The following is a 27,065-nucleotide window of genomic DNA, read 5'->3' on the forward strand; positions in this document are numbered from 1 at the left end:
TCTGCCTCTACCATAGAGGGCATATTAGTCGGATTTAGGAGTTCCTCAAAGTGCTCCTTCCACCGCCCTATTACCTCCTCAGTTGAGGTCAACAGCGTCCCATCCTTACTGTACACAGCTTGGATGGTTCCCCGCTTCCCCCCTCCTGAGGTGGCGAACGGTTTTCCAGAAGTACCTTGGTGCCGACCGAAAGTCCTTCTCCATGTCTTCTCCGAACTTCTCCCACACACGCTGCTTTGCCTCTTTCACGGCAGAGGTTGCAGCCCTTCGGGCCCTTCGGTACCTTGCAACTGCCTCCGGAGTCGTCTGGGATAACATATCCCGGAAAGACTCCTTCTTCAGTCGGACGGCTTCCCTGACCACCGGTGTCCACCACGGTGTTCGTGGGTTACCGCCCCTTGAGGCACCTAAGACCCTAAGACCACAGCTCCTCACCGCAGCTTCAGCAATGGAAACTTTGAACATTGTCCACTCGGGTTCAATGCCCCCAGCCTCCACAGGGATGCACGAAAAGCTCCGCCGGAGGTGTGAGTTGAAAGTCTGTCGGACAGGGGCCTCCTCCAGACGTTCCCAATTTACCCGCACTACCCGTTTGGGCTTACCTGGTCTGTCCAGAGTCTTCCCCCACCCCCTAACCCAACTCACCACCAGATGGTGATCGGTTGACAGCTCCACCCCTCTCTTCACCTGAGTGTCCAAAACATATGGCCTCAGATCAGATGAAACGATTATAAAATCGATCATTGACCTTTGGCCTAGGGTGCTCTGGTACCAAGTACACTTATGAGCATCCCTATGTTCGAACATGGTGTTCGTTATAGACAATCCATGACTAGCACAGAAGTCCAACAACAAACAACCACTCTGGTTTAGATCAGGGAAGCCGTTCCTCCCAATCACGCCTCTCCATGTGTCTCCATCATTACCCACGTGCGCGTTGAAGTCCCCCAGCAGAACTATGGAGTCCCCAACTGGAGCCCCATGCAGGACTCCACTCAAGGTCTCCAAGAAGGCCGAATACTCTGAACTCTTGTTTGGTGCATATGCACAAACAACAGTCAGAGTTTTCCCCCCCACAACCCGCAGGCGTAGGGAGGCGACCCTCTCGTCCACCGGGTTAAACTCCAACGTAGCGGCGCTCAGCCGGGGGCTTGTGAGTATCCCCACACCCGCCCGGCGCCTCACACCCTGGGCAACTCCGGAGAAGAAAAGAGTTCAACCCCTATCCAGGAGTATGGTTCCAGAACCAAGACTGTGCGTAGAGGTAAGCCCCACCAGATCTAACCGGTAGCGCTCCACCTCCCGCACAAGTTCCGGCTCCTTCCCCCACAGAGAGGTGACATTCCACGTCCCCCAGAGCCAGCCTCTGCTGCCCGGGTCTGGTCCGTCGAGGCCCCCTGACCTTCACTGCCACCCATGTGGCAGCGCACCCGACCCCAGCGGTTCCTCCCACAGGTGGTGGGCCCATGGGATGGAGGGATGTCCGCCACGTAGCTTTTTCGGGCTGTGCCCGGCCGGGCTCCGTGGCAAACCCGGCCACCAGACGCTTGCTGACGAGCCCTCCATCTGGGCCTGGCTCCAGACGGGAGCCCCGGGCTTCCTCCGGGCAGGGTCACTTCATCCCTTCCTCGATTTTTCATAGGATTTTTGAACCATTCTTTGTCTGACCCCTCACCTGAGACCACTTTGCCTTGGGAGACCCTACCAGGAGCACAAAGCTCCAGACAACACAGCCCTCAGGTTCATAGGGACACACAAACCTCTCCACCACGATAAGGTGATGGTTCCCGGAGAAGAGAATAAGTATATGTAATCCAAATAATAATGAGATGACTTTATAATGACATATCAAGCTTGCATGGCCACGTAAGGTAGGTAGATGTATTTAGGATACATAAAGCCCTGCATCTGTAATCTGTGAGGGGTTTGGCTTTGTCCCTTTTACAGGAAATGTCCATTCTCTCAAAGTGAGCAAAACCACTTTGTTTGAGAAATTCCACTCCATGCTTATTTAATGTAATGTCAAACTCTGTGTCGAAATGAAATGAAGCATATAATGGATATATTGTATATTGGAAATCACAATTCCCTAGGTCCATGGTTAGTGACTGGCCATATACAGTACACTCTATTTGTATATATTTCTAACACCAACTTAATTAAGAAAACACCAGAACCAAGTGGGCAGAAAATGATTGAGAAGTTTGGGAATTTGTTATTGTATTTAAATCAGTTAAGGGAAGGATGGTATTTGTCCTTTAGGAGTCTGGAATTTCTGTTGGCTCTGATCTGATTGACTCCATATAATGGTGTCTGGTAAGCTATTGTTTCACAGATAAGATCTTGAAGCGAACCATTATGCTTTTGCTGCACCTTTGTTTCCCGACAGCCTAAGGTGTTAGCGGCTGCCGCTGCAAGGAAGGTCCTAACTTCTTGTTTAGGAAAAAGGACTCCACATTGATGCTTATCAGTTTTACATATAGTGTATTGGGATACTGCTTGCAGCCTACCGAAACTTGAAAGGAAATGTTGAAATATATGGTATGTTCCCCCCCACTGAATCAAGCTGCGCATTAAGGCGGGGTGATCAACCTAATTCATTAGAGAGACTCATTACTTTGGTCTACAAAACGCAGTATTGGCAAAATTCCTGTTGAATACAGTAGTTTGGCTTTGCAGGATGATGGAAAGCATGCTTCTGATTTTTTATGTCTCCCCAAAGAAAAATATTTTGACTTGCCATGTCCACTTCAACACTGGACTGTGTCTGTCTTCTCCAGTTGTAGTTATTTCCATCATAGCAGCTATGAATCTATGAATGTCTGACTTGCTCTGTGAGAGAGAGTATGTGTTCTTGGTGTAAAACAAATTCTAAAGAAATTGGAGGTTAAAGTAAATCTAATCTATCACCCAAAAACGTCCTCAATAAATTTGATAGATTTACATTTTTACAATGTATACAAAGGTTACATTATAGAAATAAAGCAATACACAACATAGTATACTATATTAACAGAATAACTTGGAGCAAATGAAGGAAAAACTAATTCTGTGAGATTGTAATCACTATGATGAAGGCCTCCAGCTAGATTGCAGAATTCTCCCTTTTAACCATTGCATGACAAAACAGACTGATTACTGTTTGGTCATAATATTTCATGTGAAATTTCATTAAACCTTTACTGTAACATATAATGTTTTTTCCACGAAGAGGGATGAGTCTAACACGGTTTAAGACTTCTCCCTCCTGTGCTGACCTCCCTGTTGCAGATAATGGAGAGGTTATCAGTTTACAGGAAACTGGCTCCGGATTTGGGATAGAAAACGGAAGGACGATATGTTTTTGTTTCCCTTCTTTTGAGGTCCCAGGGTAACACTTAGAGTGCAGTGAGTATCAGTGTCTATGTTAAGCCTGCTGATGAGGGTCTAGGTGAATGGAGCTCTCTTCAGTGTGTCGATAGTAGCTAATTCTGTTCATATAACAGAGTTACGTGCCACTCTTCCTCTAAATGTTTTCGTTATAACTCACCAAGGTGAGTAATGAGCACAAAAATAAAGTACTGTCAAGAATGTGCTCCACTGCTGAAATACATGTAAAACCCAGTCAACCTCACGTGGTGAAAAACCCAGAGGAAAATGACGTAGACTATTGTGTTAGGGAAAGTGGAATCTCATGGGAATAAGTGTAATATATTGTGGTTAATAGTACCCATAACATAGATTTACAACACCAAATGAAAGACAAAACTATCAAGACAGCTAATCAGTCACCCCTTTAAAGACACCTGAACAGCCCAGGTATCATCACTAGATTTCTGATTTTGGATGGATCACAAATAGTGATCAGTGGTGCAAGACACATTACTACAAAATTTTTAAACATTCACCCTGACTTTGTCTTCTGCTGCCAACAACAGGTCAAGGTTTTCACTTATCCTGTGAAGTATCTCAACAATACCTCCCACAGGAAAAATGACTTTGGTGATCGTATTACTTTTCTTTAGCATCAATGTGAGGTTCTTTTGTAGTTTAAAGTTAAACAGTTGGATGTATTGTCATGAAATTTGGATTCAGAAATTCATGGACCCCTCGGGATGAATTGTAATAATTTAAATAATCCGTAAACTTTTTGTCAACCATCATCAGGTCAAAATTTCAATTTGTACATACTTTGGTTTCTGACCAAATACCTGCAGAACTAACTGTTTCTGTTCAGTTTCTCTGTTTTTTTTTTGTTTGTCTGTTTGTTTGTTGGTTGATTTGTCTGTCAGCAGAATCATAGAAAAACTAATGGCCTGATTTGAATGAGACTTGGTTGAAGGATGTAACAAGGGCCAAGGAAGAACCCATTAAAGCAGATCTGAATCACAGAGCGGATACACAAATTCTTTTTCACTTTCATTAACATTTCGAGATAGGGCATTTGTGCTGCATTCATGTGGTGTCGGATTAACTGAATAATGTTCCAATGTCCCAACTGGGAAAATTCACACTGCATTAACATTGTGAGATAGGGCATGCCTTGGCGGTCACAAATTGATACTGCGTATTAACTGTCATAATGTCTTAGTGTCTTAGCATTTAGTATAAAAAATATCAACTTAGTTTACGATTTTATACAAACTGAAAATTATACAAAATGTGTGATGTTGGTTATCAAAGTGCCACTTAAAAAACTGCAAACTAAACTTCACAAATAGACATTATAAAAGTGTTTTAATTACTTATTGTTGTTTGAATGTTATTATAGCGGTTTCACCACCACCCACAATTATTTTAAATATTTGTAAGTGAACTGTACTGAATCATTATGTAGTATTGATTTGGGGCACAGTCTTAGTCTTGTTTTTCCTTTGACGCACAGTCCGTCCCCAGAAGGAAAACATTAGATAGTTTCACCTGTTCACGGTCGTTTCACAGGTAGTTTTGAGTATTGCAAAAAAGAAAAATGTCAATTAAATATCCAACTGGATTGAATGAGGATGTTTAATGTAGAGGTGGGAGAAAAGAGAGAAAAAGAACAGGCTTTTTCTGTGTAATTGTTAAAGGATGACTCAGCTCAGACTAGCTTATCCCTCTGTGACCTTATTTTTGTTTTTATGTCGCTGATTTTTAGATTGGTTTATTTTCCTGTCTAATTCATTACAGTTTTCTTGTCTTTAAAGTGCTGTGGCTTTCAGTTTGAAGTTTATTATTACTTAGCATTACTCACACATTAAAGCGTGAAACAACAAAAGCAAGTGAAAGCCACTCTTATCGGTTTCTCTCTTTTTAAAAAACAAACTTTCCCTCAGAGTAAAAGGATATGTTTGTGATTCCAACTGGCTCCCCTTCCTTAATGGACTTCACACTTGGCACCTAGCCTTCAATTCTGATGAAGTCAACCAGACATCAAGCAAAAGCAAAACCTAATCTTTCTATGTATAAGGGGAATGATGTCTGCAGAGTGTATACTACATCCTGCATTATACTACATTTTAGGTGAATGAAAATGAACAAACTTGCAACAACAACTTCTTTTAGGAGTCAGTTTTAGTGCTTTTAACAGAATCCAAAGCAAACAGTTAAATGCAGAATGGTGTATTTGAATTAAATGATGGTTATACAGAAGGTCCGTTTTGGAACTGATAAATAAAGTCAGACATTAGAGATGAGATGCAGTTTCACACTTATTTTTTGTCGTCAGACCAGGTGATCTCATAGTCGCTGAAGGCACTCTTCAACTTCTCGACAGACACAGAATGGTCTGCTTTACCAAACGCCTGAAAATAAATGAAAAGCAAATGAGCATTTACGTTTTTTACATCCAAAGATTGTTGAGTATTTTTAGTAGTATATTATCAGTAGTTGATTCAAGATTTAATGCATTTCTAATCAAATGAACTTACAGTTGATTCTCCAAACAGCCTTAGTTTTTTCTCTTGACTGTTGTGCTCTATCTTCCCTCCTCCAAGGCATTTACACTCCAATCCTATGGCCTCCATAGCTGGATTGACCTTCTCAAATATATGATCTGTAAATAATTCAAATCATTCAATCAACCAAAGCATACAATCTGGTTTCGTTACAGGACAGTCAAATAGGCCACAATTTAAAGCATGTTACTGTCATTATCTCCCATATTGTCTTCTACAGCTGTTTGCAATACACTTAACGTTACTGCACGTTTACAGGCTGCACCAAAAGGACATGGGTCTAGTCAGCAACAACTCAGGTGCTGGCGTGCGTGTTATTACGAGCTGAACTGACGCACTTGGCGCTCCTCTGCTGCAGCAAACTACAGCTATCAACTTACTGTGATACTCTGCACTTTTTGTGCCTCGGACTATGTCTTTATGCACATCGCCATCTTTCACTTTCACTCGGACCAGTATGTACTTAAAGGTTCCCTCTGGATCAATCTCTACAACGGGGATGTTAGCCAGAGCGTCTGCCATTGCGGCTATAGCTTTAGTTAAAGCACCGGAGACCCTCAGGCTGCTCAGAGGTCTACCAACGACAGACAACAGTGGTGCGTTCTCACAAATGCCTTTATTCGGATTGGGACGTCTATTTCCTGTCTTAAAGAGACAGACCATTTGCAACTTGTCATCATTACTGTACAGGATAACGCACGCTGGCGACCCCATAAGGCAACAAGAGGGAACTGTTGAAATTGTACAGCTCTCAAAACCCAGAAATCACGTCAATATAGGCTACCATTAGTATCAGTCCACTGCAGTTTATTCATCCCAATCCGGTTTGTAGCAAATGCAATTGATTAACGAGCCCATTTTTCACCAAGCAGACTTTTTCTTTTACCTGTCTGTTTGTTAATTTCCTGTAACTAGAGAAGATTTTCCGCTGGTGTCAATCAAGGTCAGAGGTCAAAGAGTCAAAGCTAATTGGGAATGTAGTGAAAGCTGAGGTGGATGGATGCTTCTGCCACAAGTGCTTGAACCTCTGGTTGCTGGATTCTTTAACCAGTAATCCATCGTGCAATCTTTAATTCGGAGCCAAAAGAACTCAGAGGTTTGTGAGACAGACACAAACCTCTCCTTTCCTGCTTTATCGCGCCAAATGAGAAAGTGACGTTAAATAGATGTTTTGATGCTGTGATTTATGGTGACTAATAAATGCATGCACACACATATGCCTATAGTAGTCTATAAGATTATTATGCCATCATTGTGGTAATATTATCTACATAAAGTGATTCAAATTGCTTTGCCCTAACCCATTTCTTAAATGCATGATTATTTGCAAGAATAAATCAGTGGCAAGACCCCTGACCAGCTCATTATGATCAGAGCACAAATGAAAAATCTATATAAGCATCTGTTTAGGATGTTCTATTAGCTGAAAAGTCTCTCCCCTGGGTCTTGTTCTGTATGAGTTAATTAGAGAGTTTATATTATTTTTCAGGGAAAAGGGTGGAGGTTAAAAGGTGTCAAGCAACAGTGGCTAATATCCTATGCTTCGGGTCAGAGAGGAAGGATATGAACTGTCACTTCTAGTAACACAGGCAGACAGCAGGCGCCTCTGCTCATGCACCACACATTTCCTGTCTCTGGACACTCATAAAAAAATAGAAGTAAAGTGTTTGTTTGCTGCCATTGCATTGTTTTATTCCTCTTCTTTTGATGAGCACATCCTTTGACATCCTTTGAACTGTGAAAAGCATGTGCCAGTCTACGGACTGTTTGTTGGCTAGGTTGGCGTTGAATGAATCGTCATACTCGCTCACGAAGCTTACACTTTTCTTTGCATTCATTTGCTGGCAAATATATAAAAGGGTTAAATTCAAATAAGAGGACGTTGGCACTCTAAATCTCTGTCACTGTCTTATCAACTTACAGGATTTCACAGCTTCCAAAATTCAACAATACCAAACTTCACATGTGCTGTGTGGTATTGTGCCCTCCCCAGGAAACGTATCACTTTCTTTGTGCTATTAATTTTGTTTTTGCTATGTGTGTGCTAATGTACTAATGCGTTTTAGGGACATTAGTACATTATCAGTACATTAGCACAATGTTAGGCAATTTAGAACCTGCACTTCTGTAAAAGTACCAATAATATCATAATAAGTAAGGATCAATCCCTCTGCAGTAACCCTGTAACACCAAGCATCCATCTTTCTGTAAATAGTGTTAAATATCTGTCAAATATACACTGTATATACTGTCATATCCACATAGATATATTATCAACCTGTTATATTAGTAACTCTTTATTAAGTCCAGCACCATTTGCACTTTTGCATTGCCCTATTGTCGTACTGTTTACAGCCCTCATAGAACAGTTTGTTTGGATGTGTGTATGCACGTAATGTATGCATATGTATATGTATGTATATGTTTTTTCTATACATAGTAGTCAACTGTTTTTGTTTACCTTGTTCAGCTTTGTTGTCCTTGTCTATTTCTGTCTATGTACTTTGAAAGCAACAAAAATCTGGAGTCAAATTTCTTGGATGTGTTCACACTTACTTGGCCATTAAAGCTGATTCTGATTCGTAAGTACTAATACAACTATGTAAATTCTCCATTAAAAAAGTCCTGCATTGAGAATTGTACTTAAGTCAAAGTGCAGCAGCAAAATATACAACTAGAACTGCAAGCAGTTATGACGGGACCCAAGCCACCTACGCCAGTCGCCCCCGACGCCCCGGGAAACGCGCGAAAGCCTTTACCTTTAACAATGATATATGGTTAGGATTGAAGATGAAAAGTTCAACTGACACGTTACCGTGATCAGCTTTGTGGGAAATTAAGAATCAATCACACTATGACAGACTCTCCACTTAGCACCAACTGCAATGTTTAATTGTAAATGAATGTAGCCTACTGGCAGTCTGGCACACGTGGGTGCTCAGTATTTTCATTGGCGCCTATGAATGGTGTTGATTTTGGATTGAAAAAGTGAGAGAAAAGAGTTGCATTTGTCCACTGTGAAGGTTGTGGAAACTTTGTCAGGTGGCTTAAGAAGTTTGTTTAATGTAAAAAACCAGAGGAGCACGCAAAAGCGAAAACCAATACGTAACGTAAGAGGCAAACATCAGTAAATATTGAGAAGTGTGAGCTGCAAGGTCTGTGGTACATTCCCATTGCAAATATGTCATTAACATTGAGTAAAAGGGCCAAAACACGTCTACGTTGATTATAGCGCCCCCTAATGGCCGGTCTTTGCCAAATTTAGTAGAGCGCCTCACAGCGGCATGCTGAACGAGCATCAACGAGCAAGCAAGTTTCGTGTTGATTGCATTTTCTGTGGTAGAGATATTGCAATTGCAATTTTCCCATTTAAATGCATTGAGTTATTGGCCAAAACAAATAAACGTTGCTTATAACGCCCCCTAAAGGTCGATCTTCGCCAAATTTGGTACAGAGCAGCGTAGTGGGATGTTGAACAAAGATCTCAAGTTCTTTGCTGATAACATTTAATTTGGCCGAGATATGATATGATACGTGTGTGGTAGCTAGCTATGAAAATTTGTTTGGTCGTCAAATGCGCATACTTTAACGTCGCAAAATTCCTTGAGTAACTTTTGGTCACGTCCATTTGGAGATGCTAGTAACCAGGTTTCGTGCTGATCCGTCGCACGGTCTAGGACGAGTTCGAAAAAGTTGGTTTTGCGCATTGCGCGATATTGCGAAAAAACTTTTTTTCACGCATAAAAGTTTAGGCGGAAATGGGCGTGTCCAATATCACGTGATTCAGCTTGATTCAAGGAAGACGTGGATGTAAGGATTTCTAATGTGCGATGTGTAATGTGGGACTTAAAGGCAAAAAAAACATTATAGCGCCACCTAGTGGTCCACATGTGTAATTTTTGGTAGGTGTGGTCCATGACCCATTGTCTATCTACCCTGTACATTTTAAGTTGTTCACATTAGTGTAAGTAGTAAATTTGGACTTGGGTCCCATAGGCCACGCCCACTTTGACCCCTCAGTACCCCACTCTAGGGTTGGCCTCAGGAGTGGCCCTAAATGGTACCCAACAAATTTTGTAAAAATCAGATGAGCGGTTTTTGAGATATAAACGTTTTGTACTTGTAGCGCCCCCTAGTGACCAATTTTTCATAAAACGTGTGGGGGACATTTCAGAGGGTCATGTCAAACAATAATCTAAAGTTTGGCGTTGATGGCATTTATTTTGGCCGAGATATGGCAAAGTTGGTGTTTTCATAGTTAGCTACACAAATTTGTTTGTGCGTAATATGCGCAATTTTTTATCCTATCAAAATTATTTTTATTAACTTTTTGTCCAGCCCATCTGGAGATGCTGCCTGCCAAATTTCGTGCAAATCGGTCGCACGGTCTAGGAGGAGTTCGAAAAAAGTAGGTTTTTGATAAATTGCGATTTTTCACGCATAAAAGTTTAGGCGGAAATGGGCGTGTCCAATATCACGTGATTCAGCTTGATTCAAGGAAGACGTGGATGTAAGGATTTCTAATGTGCGATGTGTAATGTGGGACTTAAAGGCAAAAAAAACATTATAGCGCCACCTAGTGGTCCACATGTGTAATTTTTGGTAGGTGTGGTCCATGACCCATTGTCTATCTACCCTGTACATTTTAAGTTGTTCACATTAGTGTAAGTAGTAAATTTGGACTTGGGTCCCATAGGCCACGCCCACTTTGACCCCTCAGTACCCCACTCTAGGGTTGGCCTCAGGAGTGGCCCTAAATGGTACCCAACAAATTTTGTAAAAATCAGATGAGCGGTTTTTGAGATATAAACGTTTTGTACTTGTAGCGCCCCCTAGTGACCAATTTTCATAAAACGTGTGGGGGACCTTTAGAGGGTCATGTCAAACAAGAATCTAAAGTTTGGCGTTGATGGCATTTATTTTGGCCGAGATATGGCAAAGTTGGTGTTTTCATAGTTAGCTACACAAATTTGTTTGTGCGTAATATGCGCAATTTTTATCCTATCAAAATTATTTTTATTAACTTTTTTGTCCAGCCCATCTGGAGATGCTGCCTGCCAAATTTCGTGCAAATCGGTCGCACAGTCTAGGAGGAGTTCGAAAAAAGTAGGTTTTTGATAAACTGCGATTTTTCACGCATAAAAGTTTAGGCGGAAATGGGCGTGTCCAATATCACGTGATTCAGCTTGATTCAAGGAAGACGTGGATGTAAGGATTTCTAATGTGCGATGTGTAATGTGGGACTTCAAGGCAAAAAAAACATTATAGCGCCACCTAGTGGTTCACATATGTAATTCTTGGTAGGTGTGGTCCATGACTCATTGTCTATCTACCCTGTACATTTTAAGTTGTTCACATTAGTGTAAGTAGTAAATTTGGACTTGGGTCCCATAGGCGACGCCCACTTTGACCCCTCAGTACCCCACTCTAGGGTTGGCCTCAGGAGTGGCCCTAAATGGTACCCAACAAATTGGCAAAAATCAGATGAGCGGTTTTTGAGATATAAACTTTTTGTACTTGTAGCGCCCCCTAGTGACCAATTTTCATAAAACGTGTGGGGGACCTTTAGAGGGTCATGTCAAACAAGAATCTAAAGTTTGGCGTTGATGGCATTTATTTTGGCCGAGATATGGCAAAGTTGGTGTTTTCATAGTTAGCTACACAAATTTGTTTGTGCGTAATATGCGCAATTTTTATCCTATCAAAATTATTTTTATTAACTTTTTGTCCGGCCCATCTGGAGATGCTGCCTGCCAAATTTCGTTTTCGAGCTCGAAAAAGTAGGTTTTTGATAAACTGCGATTTTTCACGCATAAAAGTTTAGGCGGAAATGGGCGTGTCCAATATCACGTGATTCAGTTGGATCCAGGGAACGCGTGGATATATGGTTTTTAAATGTCCGGTGTACAATGTGGGAGTTATAGAGCCAAACACGGTTTTTCTGCTATAGCGCCACCTAGTGGTGGAAGTGGGTCAATTTTTCAGTTTCAGACCATTCCTGAAAACGGCAACCCCCCACCATGTACGGTTTAGGCTATAGTCGGAGTTTTAGGCGGAGAAGAATAATGATGATGATGATTAATCAGTAGATAAACAATAGGTTCTTACAGACTTGGGCTTGGACCCCTAATAAGTTCATTCATCGTACGTTTTGGATGAAAAGTATAAGAGTAGAAGTGTAAAGTAGCATAAATTAGAGTAATAATGCAAAGTGTAGTACAACTTCCTTAAAATTGTTCTTAAAGGGCAGTAATTAAATATATTTGACAATATACATGACAATAATATTGATACAATATGATAAAAATGTAAAGCATTAACAGACAAGTCTTCCTAAAACAAAGGAGGAAAGCAGTGGGAAAGAGATAGTGAAAGTTTCCAAGGACCCTGGTGGGATGGGGAAATAGTGGTGGGGGATTTCCACTGAAAAGCCCGCTTTTGATGAGAGCTTCCAGGAAAAGTGGAGCAGGCCAATATAAAAGCAGCACACTCAGTACATGCAACTCTCAGAATCCTCTCCTCCTCAGATGTGCTAAGACCTAAGAAATACTAAGAGTCTTCAGTAGGTTATCACACATACAACTTAAAATGGTGAGTGTAGAGGTATCAATTTAAATACTTTGTGGTCAGTGTTGCATTTATGGTATCAATTTATCGTAACTGAACTTTTTTTAAACTTAATTCTTACAGAAGTTCTGCTTTGGATTACTTCAGAACTGCGGATCTAAGTCCTCATGGATCAGCTTGACCTTTCTTTGCTCAAGTATGTTAATCCAATGTAAACAGAATCTTTAGTGTCTCACTTTCAACTTTTATTTTCTTCTATATGTTCCTTTTCTTAAATCCATCCTTATTACCTTACCATCTAAATTGTGTCTCTGTACTCCATCCTCAGTGCTTTGCATGTGGACTAGTGTAGAGAGCTGGTCCTACTACTACTCTAACACCACCATGAATTGGCTGCAAGCTAGAGCCTGGTGCCAGAAACACTACACAGACATGGTGGCCATCCAGAACCAGGAGGAGATTGGGCATCTCAACAGCTGGCTGCCCAGGAAACAAACTTACTACTGGATCGGGATCCGCAAGGTCAATAATGTCTGGACCTGGGTAGGAACCAACAAGGCTCTGACAGCAGAAGCAACCAACTGGGCACCGGGCGAACCAAACAATGGCAAAAAGAGAGAGAGAGTGGGGGTGAATGAGGACTGTGTGGAGATGTACATTAAAAGCGATAAGCATCCAGGCAGATGGAATGATGAGAGGTGCGGGAAGTTGAAGACCGCGCTGTGCTACACAGGTAAGCAAAAGTTAGGGATTAAGATACAAGAGCTGCTCATTTTAGCTGCCCTAAATTGTTTGATTATTAGGAAATATCTTTTTAATGATTTGTAGATGATGTTTTTAAAAATAAAAGAAACATAGAAATCATAGAAAATCATAGAAACAGTTATAACATTGTATGCAAGTTATGTGAAAGTACTACTTCTTTCCCCAGCTGCCTGTAACAACGACTTATGCCGCTATGGAGAATGTGTAGAAACCATCAATAGCCACAAGTGTGCTTGCTTTGAAGGCTTTTATGGAGAGAGGTGTGAGCACGGTAAGAAAATACAGTGATGTTGAACTTGTTTTAAAGTTTAAAGTCACTTGCAGCCAGGACCTGATGTCTAATTGTGTCTTGTTTTTCTTTGTTGGCAGTTGTCAAGTGTAACGAAGAGCAGGTGACCGTTCCATATAAAGGAAGTGTGAATTGCACTCACAAGCATGGAAACTTCTCCTACGACTCCTTGTGCCAGTATTCCTGCGAGGAAGGATACCAGCTGAGTATGTCAAGACCCCTGACATGCACTGCCTCGACACAGTGGTCAGAGCGGCCACCTACATGTGAATGTGAGTTTAGGTGTATTGCAAAGCTGCAAAAAATAAAAATAAAGTGGTGTGATTTTGACCAATGTTAATGTGTTGTTGATGTTCCTGTCCACAGTGGTCCAGTGTCAGGAGCTGTCTAGTCCAGCAAGAGGATCCATGAAATGCTCCAATCCTCTGGGCCCCTCCAGCTACCAGTCCACCTGTGTGTTTACCTGTGATGAAGGCTATGTACTTGCTGATTCCCCGTCTAACACTCTGCAATGTAAAGCGTCAGGATTTTGGAATGCCTCCCAGCCGCTTTGTGTTGGTACGCCCACATTTTCATGTTTTTTTCTTGCAGGATTTCATATTATCCATGCTATTTTGTATTTCAGTCTGTTATATTGAGGGAAAAGCTATATGATGTATCTTTTTTTATTAAGGCAACCTTTGAACCTGTTCTGCTCCCCCTCTATTTTGCAGCTGTCCAGTGTCCTGCTCTCCCCAAGCTAGACAATGGCACTGTCAGCTGTGGAGACGATGCAGATGTGAGGTTTAGCTACGGAAACACCTGCAGCGTCAGCTGTGCCCCCGGCTACCACCTGGTGGGACCGAGCAGGGTGACATGCACATCAGCAGCTGAGTGGAGTGAGAGTATGCCTCGCTGTGAAGGTGAGGGCACACTTTAAATTTAGTCCAATCACCTCCTATACGATTAAGAAGAGCTTTCTTGTTTTTTTCTTTGTGAAAAACATACTAAAAATATATTGTTTAAACTTTTCCTGTTTAAGCCATCACATGCCAGAAACCAGAGGGAGAAGCTCACCTCATCACCCAGTGCAGCCGACCTTCGACCGAACTGCGGCCAGACTCCACCTGCAGCTTCAGCTGTAAAGCAGGCTTTGAACTGCAGGGAGCACACACCACTCAGTGTTCTGAGGACGGACAGTGGAGTAAAGCCATACCTACCTGCAAAGGTATGGTAGCATATGTTCACGTAAATCTGTGCCTTGTGCACACTTTGTTTACTGCGTAGCTTTTTCACAGTCTTTTTACTCTGTGCTATGTCATGTGCTTTGTCTGTGCTAATATTTCTTCATCTTTTTTTCTTTTCTATTAGCAATAGGATGTCCTGCTCCTGAGATCCCAACAAATGCCCAGATCAGCTGCACCCCTTCTCTGTCTTCACTTGTTTCTACCGTGACCCCCCATCCACTTGGTATGGTCTGCACTTTCAGCTGTGATGAAGGCCATGAGCTGCAAGGTGCCCTAAGCATGGAGTGTGCAAATCCAGGCCAGTGGACCTCCACCCCACCAAACTGCTCAGGTATACACATGTACCCATTTTACCTTCACCATCTGTAATGCCTACTTTATTTGCAAAATGAGACCGTCTTCATCAATACGTGATGGTTAATTCTTGCTGTCATTTCCCACAGCGGTGAGATGCCCATTGCTCGAGGCTCCTGAAAACGGTCATATCAACTGCTCAAACAGGGAGTCAGTGTACAACTCACAGTGCTCCTTCACATGCAAACAAGATTACTCTTTAGGCGGCCAAGAGCTGCTGACCTGTGATCGTCATGGCAATTGGACTGGAGAGAAACCCTCCTGCCAAGGTAAAACAGAAAGGGAACAAATGTTAGAAGATTTTAATACAATGCCAGACTAAAATACCCATTTGAGTTAAAAAAGGTCAAATAATTCACATTTGATAATGTTTCCACAGCTTCCCCATCTCCTATTACTGCCATTGCTTCTGGTGCGGCAACAGGGGGCGCTGTTTTATTATCTGGTATGTTTCTGGCTATGTGGATCCTGAAACGACTGAAGCAGAAAGCAAACAAGTTTGAGCTAAACAGGTAAGCATTCACCTTGCTTAAATCATACATTTTTTCTTTTTTTTAAAGAAACACATTTGTTGAATTGCAGTGCTCATCTTCTTCTTTTGTGTTTTCTTACAGCAACTCTGACATCGAGGCCCCTCCACAGGTCTATAAAAACAGCATTGACAGCCTCATCTAGTCATATTCTTCAGGGACAACAAATGATAATTATATATATATATATATATATATATATATATATCGCTAACATAACTGTATGCCAGTCACTAGTCATAGGAATGTGAACAATATGATTACTTTACATTAGTATAACACTTGTTAACAGGAAAACTCAATATGTCAGAGCTATCTATGGTGAGGGGAGAGGTTTTTCAGACATTTGCATTTGATTGCTGCATTAAGTTTTGTTGAATTTCATGATTTTCTCTGTAATGTTATTCAGACATGTATTTCCTCCCAATGGGAGTTTTATATTGAGCACATTGTTCTACAGCTTTATGAACATGCTGGAAAGGGAGCTTGAATCATTATTGTAATCTAATGTTACATAATAGGTGGATTGCCATGTCATTGCATAACTGTGAATCATTTCAGTATTTATGTACTATTTATTTAATAGATGGTTATTGCATTTGAAATGCTCATTCATGTTTCTGTATGTTTAAAGCACTGCTGCTTTTAATGCATAATAAAACTTCAAAATATCATTTGCTTTTGGTATTCAATTCAATATAAAATACTTTATTTGTACCCACAGGGCAATTTGCAGAGGCATATAGAGTAACATAATATAGGATATAAAATAAAAACTTAAAAAATAGAATACAAAGAATAAGCTGTACACATTGCGATAATAATGATAATTATATGAGAATAATTATGCATCTTCCAGTATCATGAACAATATCTACTGTAATTAGAAATTAAGGTATTTTCAGGCTTGTTACTACACTTATTCACCGGTTCAGCCATCAACACACAACGCCAGGATATTCCCACACTTTGAGCAGGGACGTTTATACTGACATTTACATTGTTTTGTCAGAGCTCCAGGAAGAACCTTTTTCCAAACACAATACAGACCTCTTGTCTGTTTCTGTCACCTCCATCACAATGGTCGGGACAGAGATGAATAGTTGAATAACAGTGAGACATACCTTAAGTACTGCAGGAAGAGCTATATTGCTGTGGTAATCTGTTTTATAGATCATAACCATTGTTTGTTTCACCAATGTTTCTTCTATGTCAGCACTTCAGCAGAACCAGAAATAGATCTGATATCTTCAATCAGACTGAAGGCGACAGCGTTTCAAAAGCAAAGATGATTTTAAAAAAGCGTAATTTGTTCTGTAAGTAAAGGTCATAAAGGAATACATCATCTAAACAAAACAGCCAAAGTCACCAAGAAAAAACACAAAAGTCATTTTTTGGGGGAACTATTTCTTTATGTTGGCTCCGAGATTCAATGGTGACCTTCACTGTGATGTTTGTGTTTCCTTTTATTGATTTTTTTGTCATGCATCACTGAAAGATCTGCCCCGATTCCACGTTAACCAGAAACAAGGGGCATTTCCCAAACGGTCTGTTCAGGTATAACAAGCAAATAGTCATTCATTCATCACATGCATTCACTCTGTAAAGTAAACATCCAGGTATTCTATGATAATGTTGGACTGAATAGCCTAAGAGAAATATAAAAGCCTGGTCCCTGCTTGCAGCAAACACTCACTTACTGTATAATGGTTCATGTTTGGTTATGATTAGAAAAACAAGGATTTAACTTAAATAGAAAAGTTATTTCAATCAACTTAGAAAATATAGTTCTTCTTCATATATTACCAATTCTGGGTAAGTATGGTATTCCATTACTTTCCATGATGGTATTCATTAATATTTTGGCTTCTGATTATTTTTTCTTTGGACAGGCAACAGGTGTTTGTAGATCACTCATTGATGAAGTGGACATTAATTCTTTTCCTTGGTGAGTTTCGTTTAACTAAGGCAAAATGTATAGTTGGTGGTATCTGATGTGAGACATAACATTGTGCATTACCTCTTACACTTGATGATGATGAATTAGGTTATCACACAAATTAGTTTTTTCTTTCAAAATGTATATTAGGTAGCTCCTTGGCTGTGACTACCTTGGGCTGGACATATCATTACTCAAAAAAGACCATGAACTGGACCCAGGCCCGACGTTGGTGCCAAACCGATTACACAGACATGGTGGTTATCCAAAACCAGACAGAGAACGACTATCTGGTCTCCTGGCTGCCAAACAGACATAAGAGTCCGTATTATTGGATTGGAATCACTAAAAACCACATGAACGAAAATTGGACCTGGATTGGGAATAACAGCACGTGGGTTGGTGAACAGTCATGGGCAGAAAACGAGCCCAATAACAACCACAGCACAGAGTTTTGTGTGGAGATCTATGTGAACAGAGGACCAAACCGAGGAAAGTGGAATGATGAGAAATGCGGCATACCAAAATACGCTGTTTGTTATAAAGGTAGGCTATGCAAAGCTGATTGTTTTTTTGATTTGTCAATTTCAAATGTGGTAGTGGTTGTTTTAGTATTGCACTTTGTTTTAACAGCCCAATGTAATGCAACATCATGTGGCAGAGGAAGATGCCAGGAGATGATAGGAAACATAACCTGCCTCTGTGAACCTGGCTTTAAGGGAGATAGATGCCAAACAGGTGAGGAGTTAGCTCTCTGAAACTGTGTCACCAATTATTACAGTAGGGGATGTTTTTTTTTAAAGGATAGGCCTAGGTTTACACTTTTTAAAGTTTATCTTAAAACAGTCTTTTGGTCGCTGTAATTGTTTATGTCCATATGCTGTAAACTGCGAATTTAACAAAAAATTCTTGGCAATTTTTAAAATAATGAGTGCTTACCATAGGTGCTAACAGTACATAACATGTACTGTATATAGCTATGATTGGACAATGACTTTTCAAGGGAGGGGTTTAGCGAACTCTGAAAGTCTGCCAACTCTGCAGTTCCCTTCATCTCTATGGAGCTTTATAGCTTAATCTTTCAGCTTATTGTTTTCCTTTTCCAGTCCAAAACTTTACTGTTTTGGTTTACTGTCATTGCTTACTGTTAGCGTTGTTTTGGCCGCAGCAGGAAGCTAAAAAAATTCTCTGTACACTATCTGACCAGCCCCAAATGGCCTTTAGACAAAGTAGTCAATCGTTATTATTGCTGAGCACATTGGAGCATTTAATGCTATAAAGCCAGATATCTCCCTCAGAAGTTGGTGGAGACCAAAAACAGAGCTAAAAGCAGAGTGACTTAAATTATTCAGGTGGAAACAAACACAATTTCGCATTAATGCTAATGTTGCTCCGTATAAGTTGGGTATATAAAAAGCAGCAGTTTGCTCAGAAAATCACCAAATAAACTTAAACTGTGATGATAATCAGTTTTGGGTTCACAGCTTGTTTTCCGCTGCCTTCAAGTGGACAAAAATCCATTATTGCAGGTTTAAGATCAAGAAGAGGTAGTTGATTCTTTCTGTAAACATAAATCACCAATACAACCTCAGAATGTCATTTGAGGTGCTCTTGTCCCCTGAGAAGCCTTTTACGTTCTTCTCCCAGACAATTATTACTGTATGTGGAGGCATATCTGAAAACTACCAGGGTATATTTATATGTCATTACTAACTCACATTCTGATATTATATCTTCTGCATAGTTCTTCAGAACGTTAAATTAGTTTTTGGACATTTTAACATGGTGATCATAATCCTCGCATCTGTTTCCTCTGTTTCCTGAGGCCAGCCTAAGGATCACATTCAAAATACTGATTAGAATACTTGCATCAGCATGTTCTAAAAATATTATTTTCACAGTAGAAAGCTAGCGTAAGAAGTTACATAAGTGCACTCCTGGTAAACTTGAACCTGTTTGTGCCCCCAGCTATGGAATGCCACCCTCTGTCTCAGCCTGATAACGGATACCTTAGCTGCTCGGAAGGAAACCTGACATTCAACTCAACCTGTCGATTTAAATGCCAACCAGGCTTCCTGATAAGAGGCCCGCCAGATGTTACCTGTAGTGTCACCGGGGTCTGGAGCGGCCCAAGACCTATTTGTACAAGTAACTATTTGAAGTTATGTAAAAGATTAAAATATAAAAGATAAATACAGCAAAACCATTGTACTCTGCAAAAGTGATTCTGCTTCTGATAAATAATAAATGCGTTGATAATAGGCAGCAGTAGTTGTAGTAGTAATTTGTTTGAAAAAAAACTATCACACTGTCAAGTTGTATGATTTAGGATAAAAATGTTTTGTTTTCCCAGGCTATAAACAGGCTCTGTTGGCTGTCGTTGGGTGTGGAGCTCTCTCAGCCTTCTGCTGCATCTGTTTTTGCTGGATGAAACATAGAAAAAGTCAGTGATTTTCCATCACTCTTCATAGAAATAGAGATGCATGTTATTGCAACAGACCTCAATATTGATCTGGTTGTCTGTTAATTTCTCACAGGAAAGAAACTTGCCCAAGTAAGGTCAGTGTCGAAATGTCCAAAGCAGCTCCACCCATTCATGCACGCTCAATATTTCAAAACTCAAATGTTACAGTTTATTGCTTCTGTATGCTGAAATAATTTACAGTTACTTAGTTCAGTAAATCATCCTGTAAGTTTCTCTTTATTGTCAATCTGCTTGTCCTTCATAGGCAGCCTGAAGAAGCGACAAGTCCATCCACTGAGATACAAGGATGAAGGACAACTGGGACCTCATTTATGTCTTATTAAAATATATCTAGAATGACCCAAATGCAGTTACTCGTATTAACTTTAGTACATTGTTAAAGCCTCTGAACACCCACACAGGTGTTTTCAGTTATTCTGGCTGATTAGACTCTTTTTAGGTTGAAGGTGGGCTTGGAGCTTTGATGGGAACTAATTAGGTCACAAATTCTTTCTACCAATAAGGATGACAAAGGTGTAATTTGTCCCGCCCTAACAGGTGCAACAACACTAACAGTGGACTCAGGAAGATGTCAATCACTCAGTCTAACCACACCCACACAGTCATGGAAAAGGTCCAATCAGCCACATTAACTATAAACACCTGTGTGGGTGTTCAGGGCATTTTTAATAAATAAACCTAAACAGTCCCTGCCTGCACAGGCTGTGTGCCAGGATAATCAGTAAGCAAAGCTTTTTGTAATATAATATATGTTAAAGCTTCATTTGGATGTACTGCATGGTTGTAGTATTTGTGTGTACATGATGGTTTATTATAAGAACATGCATATGTAAACTCATTTAATAATAGTAGAGGTGTATTTCTGTGGTACATTATTGTGGTATAACATTCATTAAATTAATTTAAATAAAATGAATTGAGTGTAAGTGTGTGTCTGTATGTGTGTGATGCAAATGTGTGTGTTTCCAGAGAGGGTGGTAGAATGGTGCCCTTCCTGAAAGGAAGTTACAGCAAAAGTGATATGACACAATTTGTCAGTCATTCCCTGAAGAACAATTAATACCAGTTTGCCATCGATTGTCTGTATAGTGGAGTAAACGCAAAAACAACAAGATTGAGTGACTGACCATATCAAATGGTAAGACCTGTGAAATATCAGTACAAGATGTGTAATTTCTTAAATGCAATTATGAGGACAAGTAAATCTCTTTTTACTTCAGATGCTTCAAGAATTGGTTGATACTAGACAAAGCCTGCATCGCATGGTGCTGGTAGCTGCATTCATAGTATTTGTCCAAGGTAGGTCTGCATAATCTTACAAACTCTTCTTACCGAACTTCTTTCAGACTCTTCTTTTCTGCTTTACTGATTCAATTCTGTCTCATTGCTCATTAACCTTATCTTAGACCTGAGCAGCGGAGGAGCAGCGCAGGCATGGACCTACAACTACAGCACCATTCCCAGCCGTAGATGGCCTGAGGCCCGCCAGTGGTGCCTGCAGCACTTCACAGACATGGTGCCCATCCGGAACAAGGAGGAGAGCGACTTCATCAATGATCTGCTGCCGCTTAACACAAGATATTACTGGATAGGCATAGTCAAAAAGGATGGAGAGTGGATCTGGCAAGAAACCTCTGAGAAGGTTCCTAAAGAGGCTCAGAATTGGGCGCCAGAGGAGCCAGATAACATAACGGATCAGAACTGTGTGGAGATTTACATAAAGAGGGAGAAAGACACAGCCAAGTGGAACAATGAGAGCTGTCGCAAGAAGAAGGGAACAGTCTGCTACACTAGTAAAACCTTATTTTGTTAATTGGACACATATATACTTGCTTACTGACTCCTGTAGACTTATTATAGCATGTGAGATATCTCTCTCTGTAGCCTCTTGCAGACAGGATTCCTGCAGTGCCAATGCAGACTGTGTGGAGACCATCGGGAACTATACCTGCCAGTGCCATCCTGGTTTCCTGGGGCCACGCTGTGAAGAAGGTACTCTCTTTCTTTCTGTGAGTTAAAGAGAAATATCTAATATATTTTTGTTTTCTTCAGCAATCGCATGCAAACCCTTGCTGGATCCAGAACAGGGCTCTTACTACTGTTTCAATCCCTATGGGTCCAATCATTTCAACTCTTCCTGCCGTTTTCATTGTGAACTTGGCTTTCAGTTGATAGGCGTCCCACAACTGCTTTGCCAAGCCAACGGACGTTGGAACCACCCTGTTCCTTTATGTCAAGGTATGTCAACTAACTTTTACAAATACTTGGCCTCAATATATGTAATATATGTAGTCAAATCCTATCCAGACTGCAGAACTTTGACAGCAGATCAGATTCAGGTCACACCTGTTAGCACTTAACTTCACACTCATTTATGTCTGCATAGGGAAAACATTGTAATTTAATGTGGTTGGTCAGTTAGTTTCCCTTGACTGTAAATTATGTCAGCATGGTTATTCATTCACACAAATGCTATGTTTATATAAGTGGAGTCATACACAGTAGTTTAAACTGGTGTATTTCTACATTGACTTCCATTGAGTGGACTACTGCATGTGTGATTTATATCTATATCCCACCACAGTAAAAAAAGTGCTCCCCCGTTTTCTTTCCTGTTACGGGCAATGTGACCTGTGTGGACCCTCTGGAGCCTTTCTCCTTTGGCTCATGGTGTAACCGTCACCTGCCAAGAAGGCTACTACTTGACCAGAGAACACATTCACCTGTCTGGCCTCGGGACAACAGGCTCCCTGAAAGCAACAAAAGCTTGCTAAAAACCAACAAAACTGTACACTGATCTGATAAATGATGGTATTTGTCCTTCTCCAGTGGTACAGTGCAACAGTTTAAAGGCTCCACCCAATGCCTTCATGCAATGTCAGGACCCTCGAGGAGTGTACAGCTATGGCTCAATATGTTCCGTGTTATGTGAAGAAGGATTTGATCTGATTGGCACAAATGTGACGAAATGTTCTTCCGAGGGAAACTGGAGTCATGCGCTTCCTGTTTGCCAGGGTATGACCACAGATGACTAAGTCTTGCTCTTTCAGCTTAAAGTAATCAGTCAATTATTTGTTTTGTTTTACTATCTTGTATGTGTAATGGTCTCTCCCTTGTCTCTGTTTTTCTTCAAGCTAAGTGGTGTGACCCAATAAATCCTCCTCATGGCTCACTATCCTGTTCTGACCCAAATGGTTCCTTCAGTTTTGGTTCTCTGTGCACTACAACCTGTGATGAGGGCTTTCTACTGAATGGAACAAACGGCACTGAGTGCACCTCCCTGGGCATGTGGAGCGCAGACATACCAAATTGTCTTGGTAAAAAATAAATATCTGTATCAGGGTCTGTAATTTGTCTCATACCACTTTACCACATACAATTCTAACAGATCTCATTGGTTTCTCTCTCTGTTCCCTTTCCAGCTAAGAGATGTCCCACTGTGAACTCCTCCTCTCATGGCTCCTTAGTGTGCTCTGACCCTAATGGAGAGTTCAGTTTTGGTTCTCGGTGTACATCAACCTGTGAGGAAGGTTTTCTCCTGAATGGGACGGCTGACACGCAGTGCACCTCTCTGGGCACATGGAGCACAGACATCCCTCGTTGCAACGGTAAAAGTGTAGATCTCTGTATCCTGTTATCTGTTGTTCAAAATCAACAAAGTAGCTCTTAATTTAATGGTTTAGGTGGCTTGATGTTGTCTTTACCATGTGAAGCTCTTAAATATATTGGGTTCTCCTTCTCTTTGTTCCCCTTTCAGCTAAAAGATGTCCCGCTTTGAGCACTCCCTCAAATGGCTCCCTAGTTTGCTCTGATCCTCATGGAGAGTTCAGTTTTGGATCTCAGTGCAAGTCAACATGTGAGGAGGGCTTTCTCCTGAATGGGACGGCTGACACAGAGTGCACCTCTCTGGGCATGTGGAGCGCAGACATCCCAGGTTGCTTGGGTAAAGTACATCTTTTCATATCCTAATCTGTTAATTAACATAGGAGCTCATAATATCATGGTTTAGATAATGTTCAAATGCCATTTTACATCATAAAGCTCTAAAATATGTTGTTGGTCTCTCCTACTTGTTTACCTCCCAGCTAAAAGATGTTCAACCCTGAGCTCTCCCTCTCATGGCTCCTTAGTCTGCTCTGACCCTCATGGAAAGTTCAGTTTTGGTTCTCGGTGTACATCAACCTGTGGGGAGGGTTTTCTCCTGAATGGGACAGCTGACACAGAGTGCACTTCTCTGGGCATGTGGAGCACAGACACCCCTCGTTGCTTGGGTAAAAACAGTCTCTATATCTGAGCATAATTACAAGAATAACTCATGGTTTAGATGACATGACTACCTACAGTATTTGCTTACAGCTCAAAGATGTCCCACTCTGAGCTCATCCTCTCATGGCTCCTTAGTTTGCTCTGATCCCCATGAAGAGTTGTTTTAGTTCTCTGTGCACATCAACCTGTGAGGAGGGTTTTGTCCTGAAAGGAACAGCTGAAACAGAGTGCACCTCTTTGGGCACGTGGAACAGAGTAATACCCCACTGTCTGGGTAATAAATCATAAGCGAGCTGCAATTGGCATATATTCCCTCCTGCTGGGTGCATATTTACATACACTTGTGATTTGGAATGTGGGTTTACATCTGTCCATACATTCATGTGTATCACAACACACCAGATGTGTCTAACTTGTCATGTCTTAAATCAACGGTTAGAATTTGAAGGAAATACACTTTTTTGCCACTTTGTTTCAAAAGATGAGGATTATCTGGTCTGAAGCTAGCGGTCATATTTTTTATCTACAGCACAGCCATGCCCCCTACTGGCCAAGGCTCCACAAAATGGGAGGATGAACTGCAGCCATCCATACTCCCCTTTCAGCTTTGGCTCCCACTGTGACTTTGAATGTGGTGAGGGCTTCTGGCTGAGAGGAACACCGACTATGACATGCAACAACTCAGGCCACTGGAGTAAAGATCTACCCACCTGCCAGCGTGAGGGTTCAATAAAACCATAAACTTACTTTTTTCTAGATGTTATTCAAACAGTTAATCCAGTGTCAGTAATAACAATTTTTTCCTTTTTTACATCTCAGTTGTACAGTGCGAGTCCATTCGTGCCTTGTCTTTATCCCTGTCTATGAACTGCTCCCATCCTCTGGGGAACTTTAGTTTTGGCTCCCAGTGTCTTTTCACCTGTGAGGAGGGATTCTCCCTGAATGGCACAGATGTGCTGCTTTGCTCCTCCACTGGGTTCTGGAATGCCAGCCTGCCTACCTGCACAGGTAAATAGATGTTGTTTTTTTTTGGTCTGCATGCTAACATGCTCAAGATGGCAATGCTATCATGCTGATAGTATGCCTGTGTAATGTCTTATACAAACTACAGCTGAGGCTGATGGGAATGCCCTTAGTTTTGAAGGAATCTGATCATAAACCAAAGGCCATATGTGATCACCAAAGTGTCAGAATTTACCCCGAGAGGGGCATAAATGTGTGTAGCAAATTTCATGGAATTTTAATTCAGCAGTTAACATACTTCACCAAAAAACAAAAATATCAACCTCATAGTGGCACTACAGAAGTCTGAGGGTCACCAAAGTCAAAAGGATACATCATCTGGGAACCATGAATGTCTTTAACCAATTTTGTGCCAATCCATCAGGTTGATGATGAAATATTTCACTGGATAAGTGTAAACTTTGACTTGCTGGTGGTGCTAACGGGAAAGTCAGGGGATCACCAAGATTAGGATTCATCATCTTGGAACAATGCATGTCTGTACAAACTTTCAAAGAAATCCATCTGATGGTTGATATATTGCAGTCTGGACCAAAGTGATGGACTGACCTAGGGATTATTAACTAATGACAACTGGTCTGCTTATTAAGAAACATGCAGTGAAAAACTTGACTGTGATCTTTGTGTTCTATGGAAGGTATGCCAGTGGGGTGGACTGCCATGCTGCTGTCTCCAGGTTTAAGAGCAGTTTACGTTGTTGTGCTGCTTGTCCTGATAGGACTGGCTGTGGTGATTATAATGCGATTTAAGAAAAAAGGTGAGACCACTCTACTACTGTACTGCTGCTGTGCAGTTTCACACATACTTGTACAGCATGTTGTAGCACTTAGTGTCTCCTTGATCTTTGCAGGAAATACGATCATGGAACAGCATGCACCAGCATGGGGAGACAGAGAGAATCCAGCATTTGATTTTAAGACTTGATTTTTACAGCAAATTTAAAAATACTGCACCCAAACGTTTGCTGTTATTAAATGAAGCTTGGTAGTTGTTGTGGTATGATACTGGTAAGAAAAGAATACGGTAGGATTAGAGCTTCACTGTAACTGATTTTAATGCACATTTTGCATGGAAACTGTTACTTTTGTTAAAGTCATAAAGCAAAGTTTGTGCTGCTTTTGCTGTGTCCTGCTTGTATATTGCTTGATTGTCAATAAACTATCAACAATTCTTAAATTGGCCCTTTTATTTTATGAGCTGACTCACCCAATACTGCACAATTCTTTGTCCATGTCTAGTGTCAGTTGGTACAGTATGGGGTGACACTGTCCTGCAGGTGAACTACCTGGTAGCTCATTTCCCCACATTTGACCTCCCACATAGGAACTAATTGTGGGGTCAATTGAGGAAGTGGCAGAAACCCTCTGAGATCACCAAACTGCCAGTTGCCACAAAAGTGTCAGTTTAGCACATTTAGTGGCCAGAAAGCTTCTGTCACTTGGATTGGTGAGGAGGTGATCTATTATCAGTCTCTCCTCATTGTGTCACACTGCGCACTGATCCCACATTGAGGGGCAATCCACTACCACCATATTGACTAGAGTTCATTGAATTTAATGGTCTGAAATGAAACCCACATGGTGTTGAAAATGTTTCATATTAGGGCTGATATGCATTTTATAGTAACCAATTTAGGTGTAAATCCATTGTCTTAACTATGGAATTTCTATTGTATGGCTGTACAAATATCTACTGTCAAATCTTCC

General features: G+C 41.0%; 4 protein-coding genes across 4 annotated transcripts; 3 read left to right on the plus strand and 1 right to left on the minus strand.

Annotated features, from left to right (window-relative positions):
* Nucleotides 1-5,514: 5,514 nt before the first annotated feature.
* LOC144522920 (14 kDa phosphohistidine phosphatase) lies at nucleotides 5,515-6,562 on the minus strand. The gene is made up of 3 exons (XM_078258168.1): nucleotides 6,296-6,562; nucleotides 5,889-6,013; nucleotides 5,515-5,762 (listed from the first exon to the last, which is right to left on the minus strand). Exons 1-3 carry the CDS (start codon nucleotides 6,435-6,437, stop codon nucleotides 5,670-5,672), a joined length of 360 nt encoding a protein of 119 aa, XP_078114294.1. The 5' UTR covers nucleotides 6,438-6,562; the 3' UTR covers nucleotides 5,515-5,669.
* A 5,862-nt stretch (nucleotides 6,563-12,424) lies between these two features.
* Nucleotides 12,425-16,320, plus strand: sele (selectin E). The gene is made up of 12 exons (XM_078259087.1): nucleotides 12,425-12,506; nucleotides 12,606-12,678; nucleotides 12,811-13,215; nucleotides 13,414-13,518; nucleotides 13,617-13,808; nucleotides 13,903-14,094; nucleotides 14,250-14,438; nucleotides 14,558-14,743; nucleotides 14,887-15,093; nucleotides 15,206-15,385; nucleotides 15,496-15,628; nucleotides 15,731-16,320. Exons 1-12 carry the CDS (start codon nucleotides 12,504-12,506, stop codon nucleotides 15,789-15,791), a joined length of 1,926 nt encoding a protein of 641 aa, XP_078115213.1. The 5' UTR covers nucleotides 12,425-12,503; the 3' UTR covers nucleotides 15,792-16,320.
* A 1,033-nt stretch (nucleotides 16,321-17,353) lies between these two features.
* Nucleotides 17,354-20,401, plus strand: LOC144523505 (L-selectin). Its single transcript, XM_078259089.1, has 8 exons — nucleotides 17,354-17,461; nucleotides 17,539-17,594; nucleotides 17,736-18,131; nucleotides 18,219-18,323; nucleotides 19,554-19,733; nucleotides 19,939-20,028; nucleotides 20,123-20,144; nucleotides 20,315-20,401. The coding sequence occupies exons 2-8, from the start codon at nucleotides 17,567-17,569 to the stop codon at nucleotides 20,358-20,360; spliced, it is 867 nt and encodes a 288-aa protein (XP_078115215.1). The 5' UTR covers nucleotides 17,354-17,461; nucleotides 17,539-17,566; the 3' UTR covers nucleotides 20,361-20,401.
* Nucleotides 20,402-20,740: 339 nt separating this feature from the next.
* On the plus strand, nucleotides 20,741-26,529 carry selp (selectin P). The gene is made up of 15 exons (XM_078259088.1): nucleotides 20,741-20,791; nucleotides 21,040-21,208; nucleotides 21,291-21,369; nucleotides 21,477-21,863; nucleotides 21,955-22,062; nucleotides 22,123-22,308; nucleotides 22,900-23,085; nucleotides 23,205-23,387; nucleotides 23,493-23,678; nucleotides 23,828-24,013; nucleotides 24,156-24,341; nucleotides 24,866-25,054; nucleotides 25,156-25,344; nucleotides 25,997-26,116; nucleotides 26,210-26,529. Exons 2-15 carry the CDS (start codon nucleotides 21,206-21,208, stop codon nucleotides 26,281-26,283), a joined length of 2,262 nt encoding a protein of 753 aa, XP_078115214.1. The 5' UTR covers nucleotides 20,741-20,791; nucleotides 21,040-21,205; the 3' UTR covers nucleotides 26,284-26,529.
* Nucleotides 26,530-27,065: the final 536 nt, after the last annotated feature.

The sequence above is a fragment of the Sander vitreus genome, chromosome 9 (genome assembly GCF_031162955.1).
Source record: "Sander vitreus isolate 19-12246 chromosome 9, sanVit1, whole genome shotgun sequence".
NCBI classification, from domain to species: Eukaryota; Metazoa; Chordata; class Actinopteri; order Perciformes; family Percidae; genus Sander; species Sander vitreus.

Excerpts from the sequence above, each read along its gene's own strand:
- LOC144522920 (XM_078258168.1), bottom strand. The coding sequence starts at position 6,437 with ATGGCAGACGCTCTGGCTAACATCCCCGTTGTAGAGATTGATCCAGAG. Across the intron at positions 6,014-6,295 it reads AAAAAGTGCAGAGTATCACA|ATCATATATTTGAGAAGGTC; the intron begins GTAAGTTGATAG and ends AATTATTTACAG. Across the intron at positions 5,763-5,888 it reads GGCTGTTTGGAGAATCAACT|GCGTTTGGTAAAGCAGACCA; the intron begins GTAAGTTCATTT and ends ATTTATTTTCAG.
- sele (XM_078259087.1), top strand. Across the intron at positions 13,519-13,616 it reads TGGAGAGAGGTGTGAGCACG|TTGTCAAGTGTAACGAAGAG; the intron begins GTAAGAAAATAC and ends CTTTGTTGGCAG. Across the intron at positions 15,094-15,205 it reads CACCCCACCAAACTGCTCAG|CGGTGAGATGCCCATTGCTC; the intron begins GTATACACATGT and ends CATTTCCCACAG.
- LOC144523505 (XM_078259089.1), top strand. The coding sequence starts at position 17,567 with ATGAAGTGGACATTAATTCTTTTCCTTG. Across the intron at positions 18,132-18,218 it reads ATACGCTGTTTGTTATAAAG|CCCAATGTAATGCAACATCA; the intron begins GTAGGCTATGCA and ends TTGTTTTAACAG. Across the intron at positions 19,734-19,938 it reads CCCAAGACCTATTTGTACAA|GCTATAAACAGGCTCTGTTG; the intron begins GTAACTATTTGA and ends TTGTTTTCCCAG.
- selp (XM_078259088.1), top strand. Across the intron at positions 21,864-21,954 it reads GGGAACAGTCTGCTACACTA|CCTCTTGCAGACAGGATTCC; the intron begins GTAAAACCTTAT and ends CTCTCTCTGTAG. Across the intron at positions 26,117-26,209 it reads AATGCGATTTAAGAAAAAAG|GAAATACGATCATGGAACAG; the intron begins GTGAGACCACTC and ends TGATCTTTGCAG.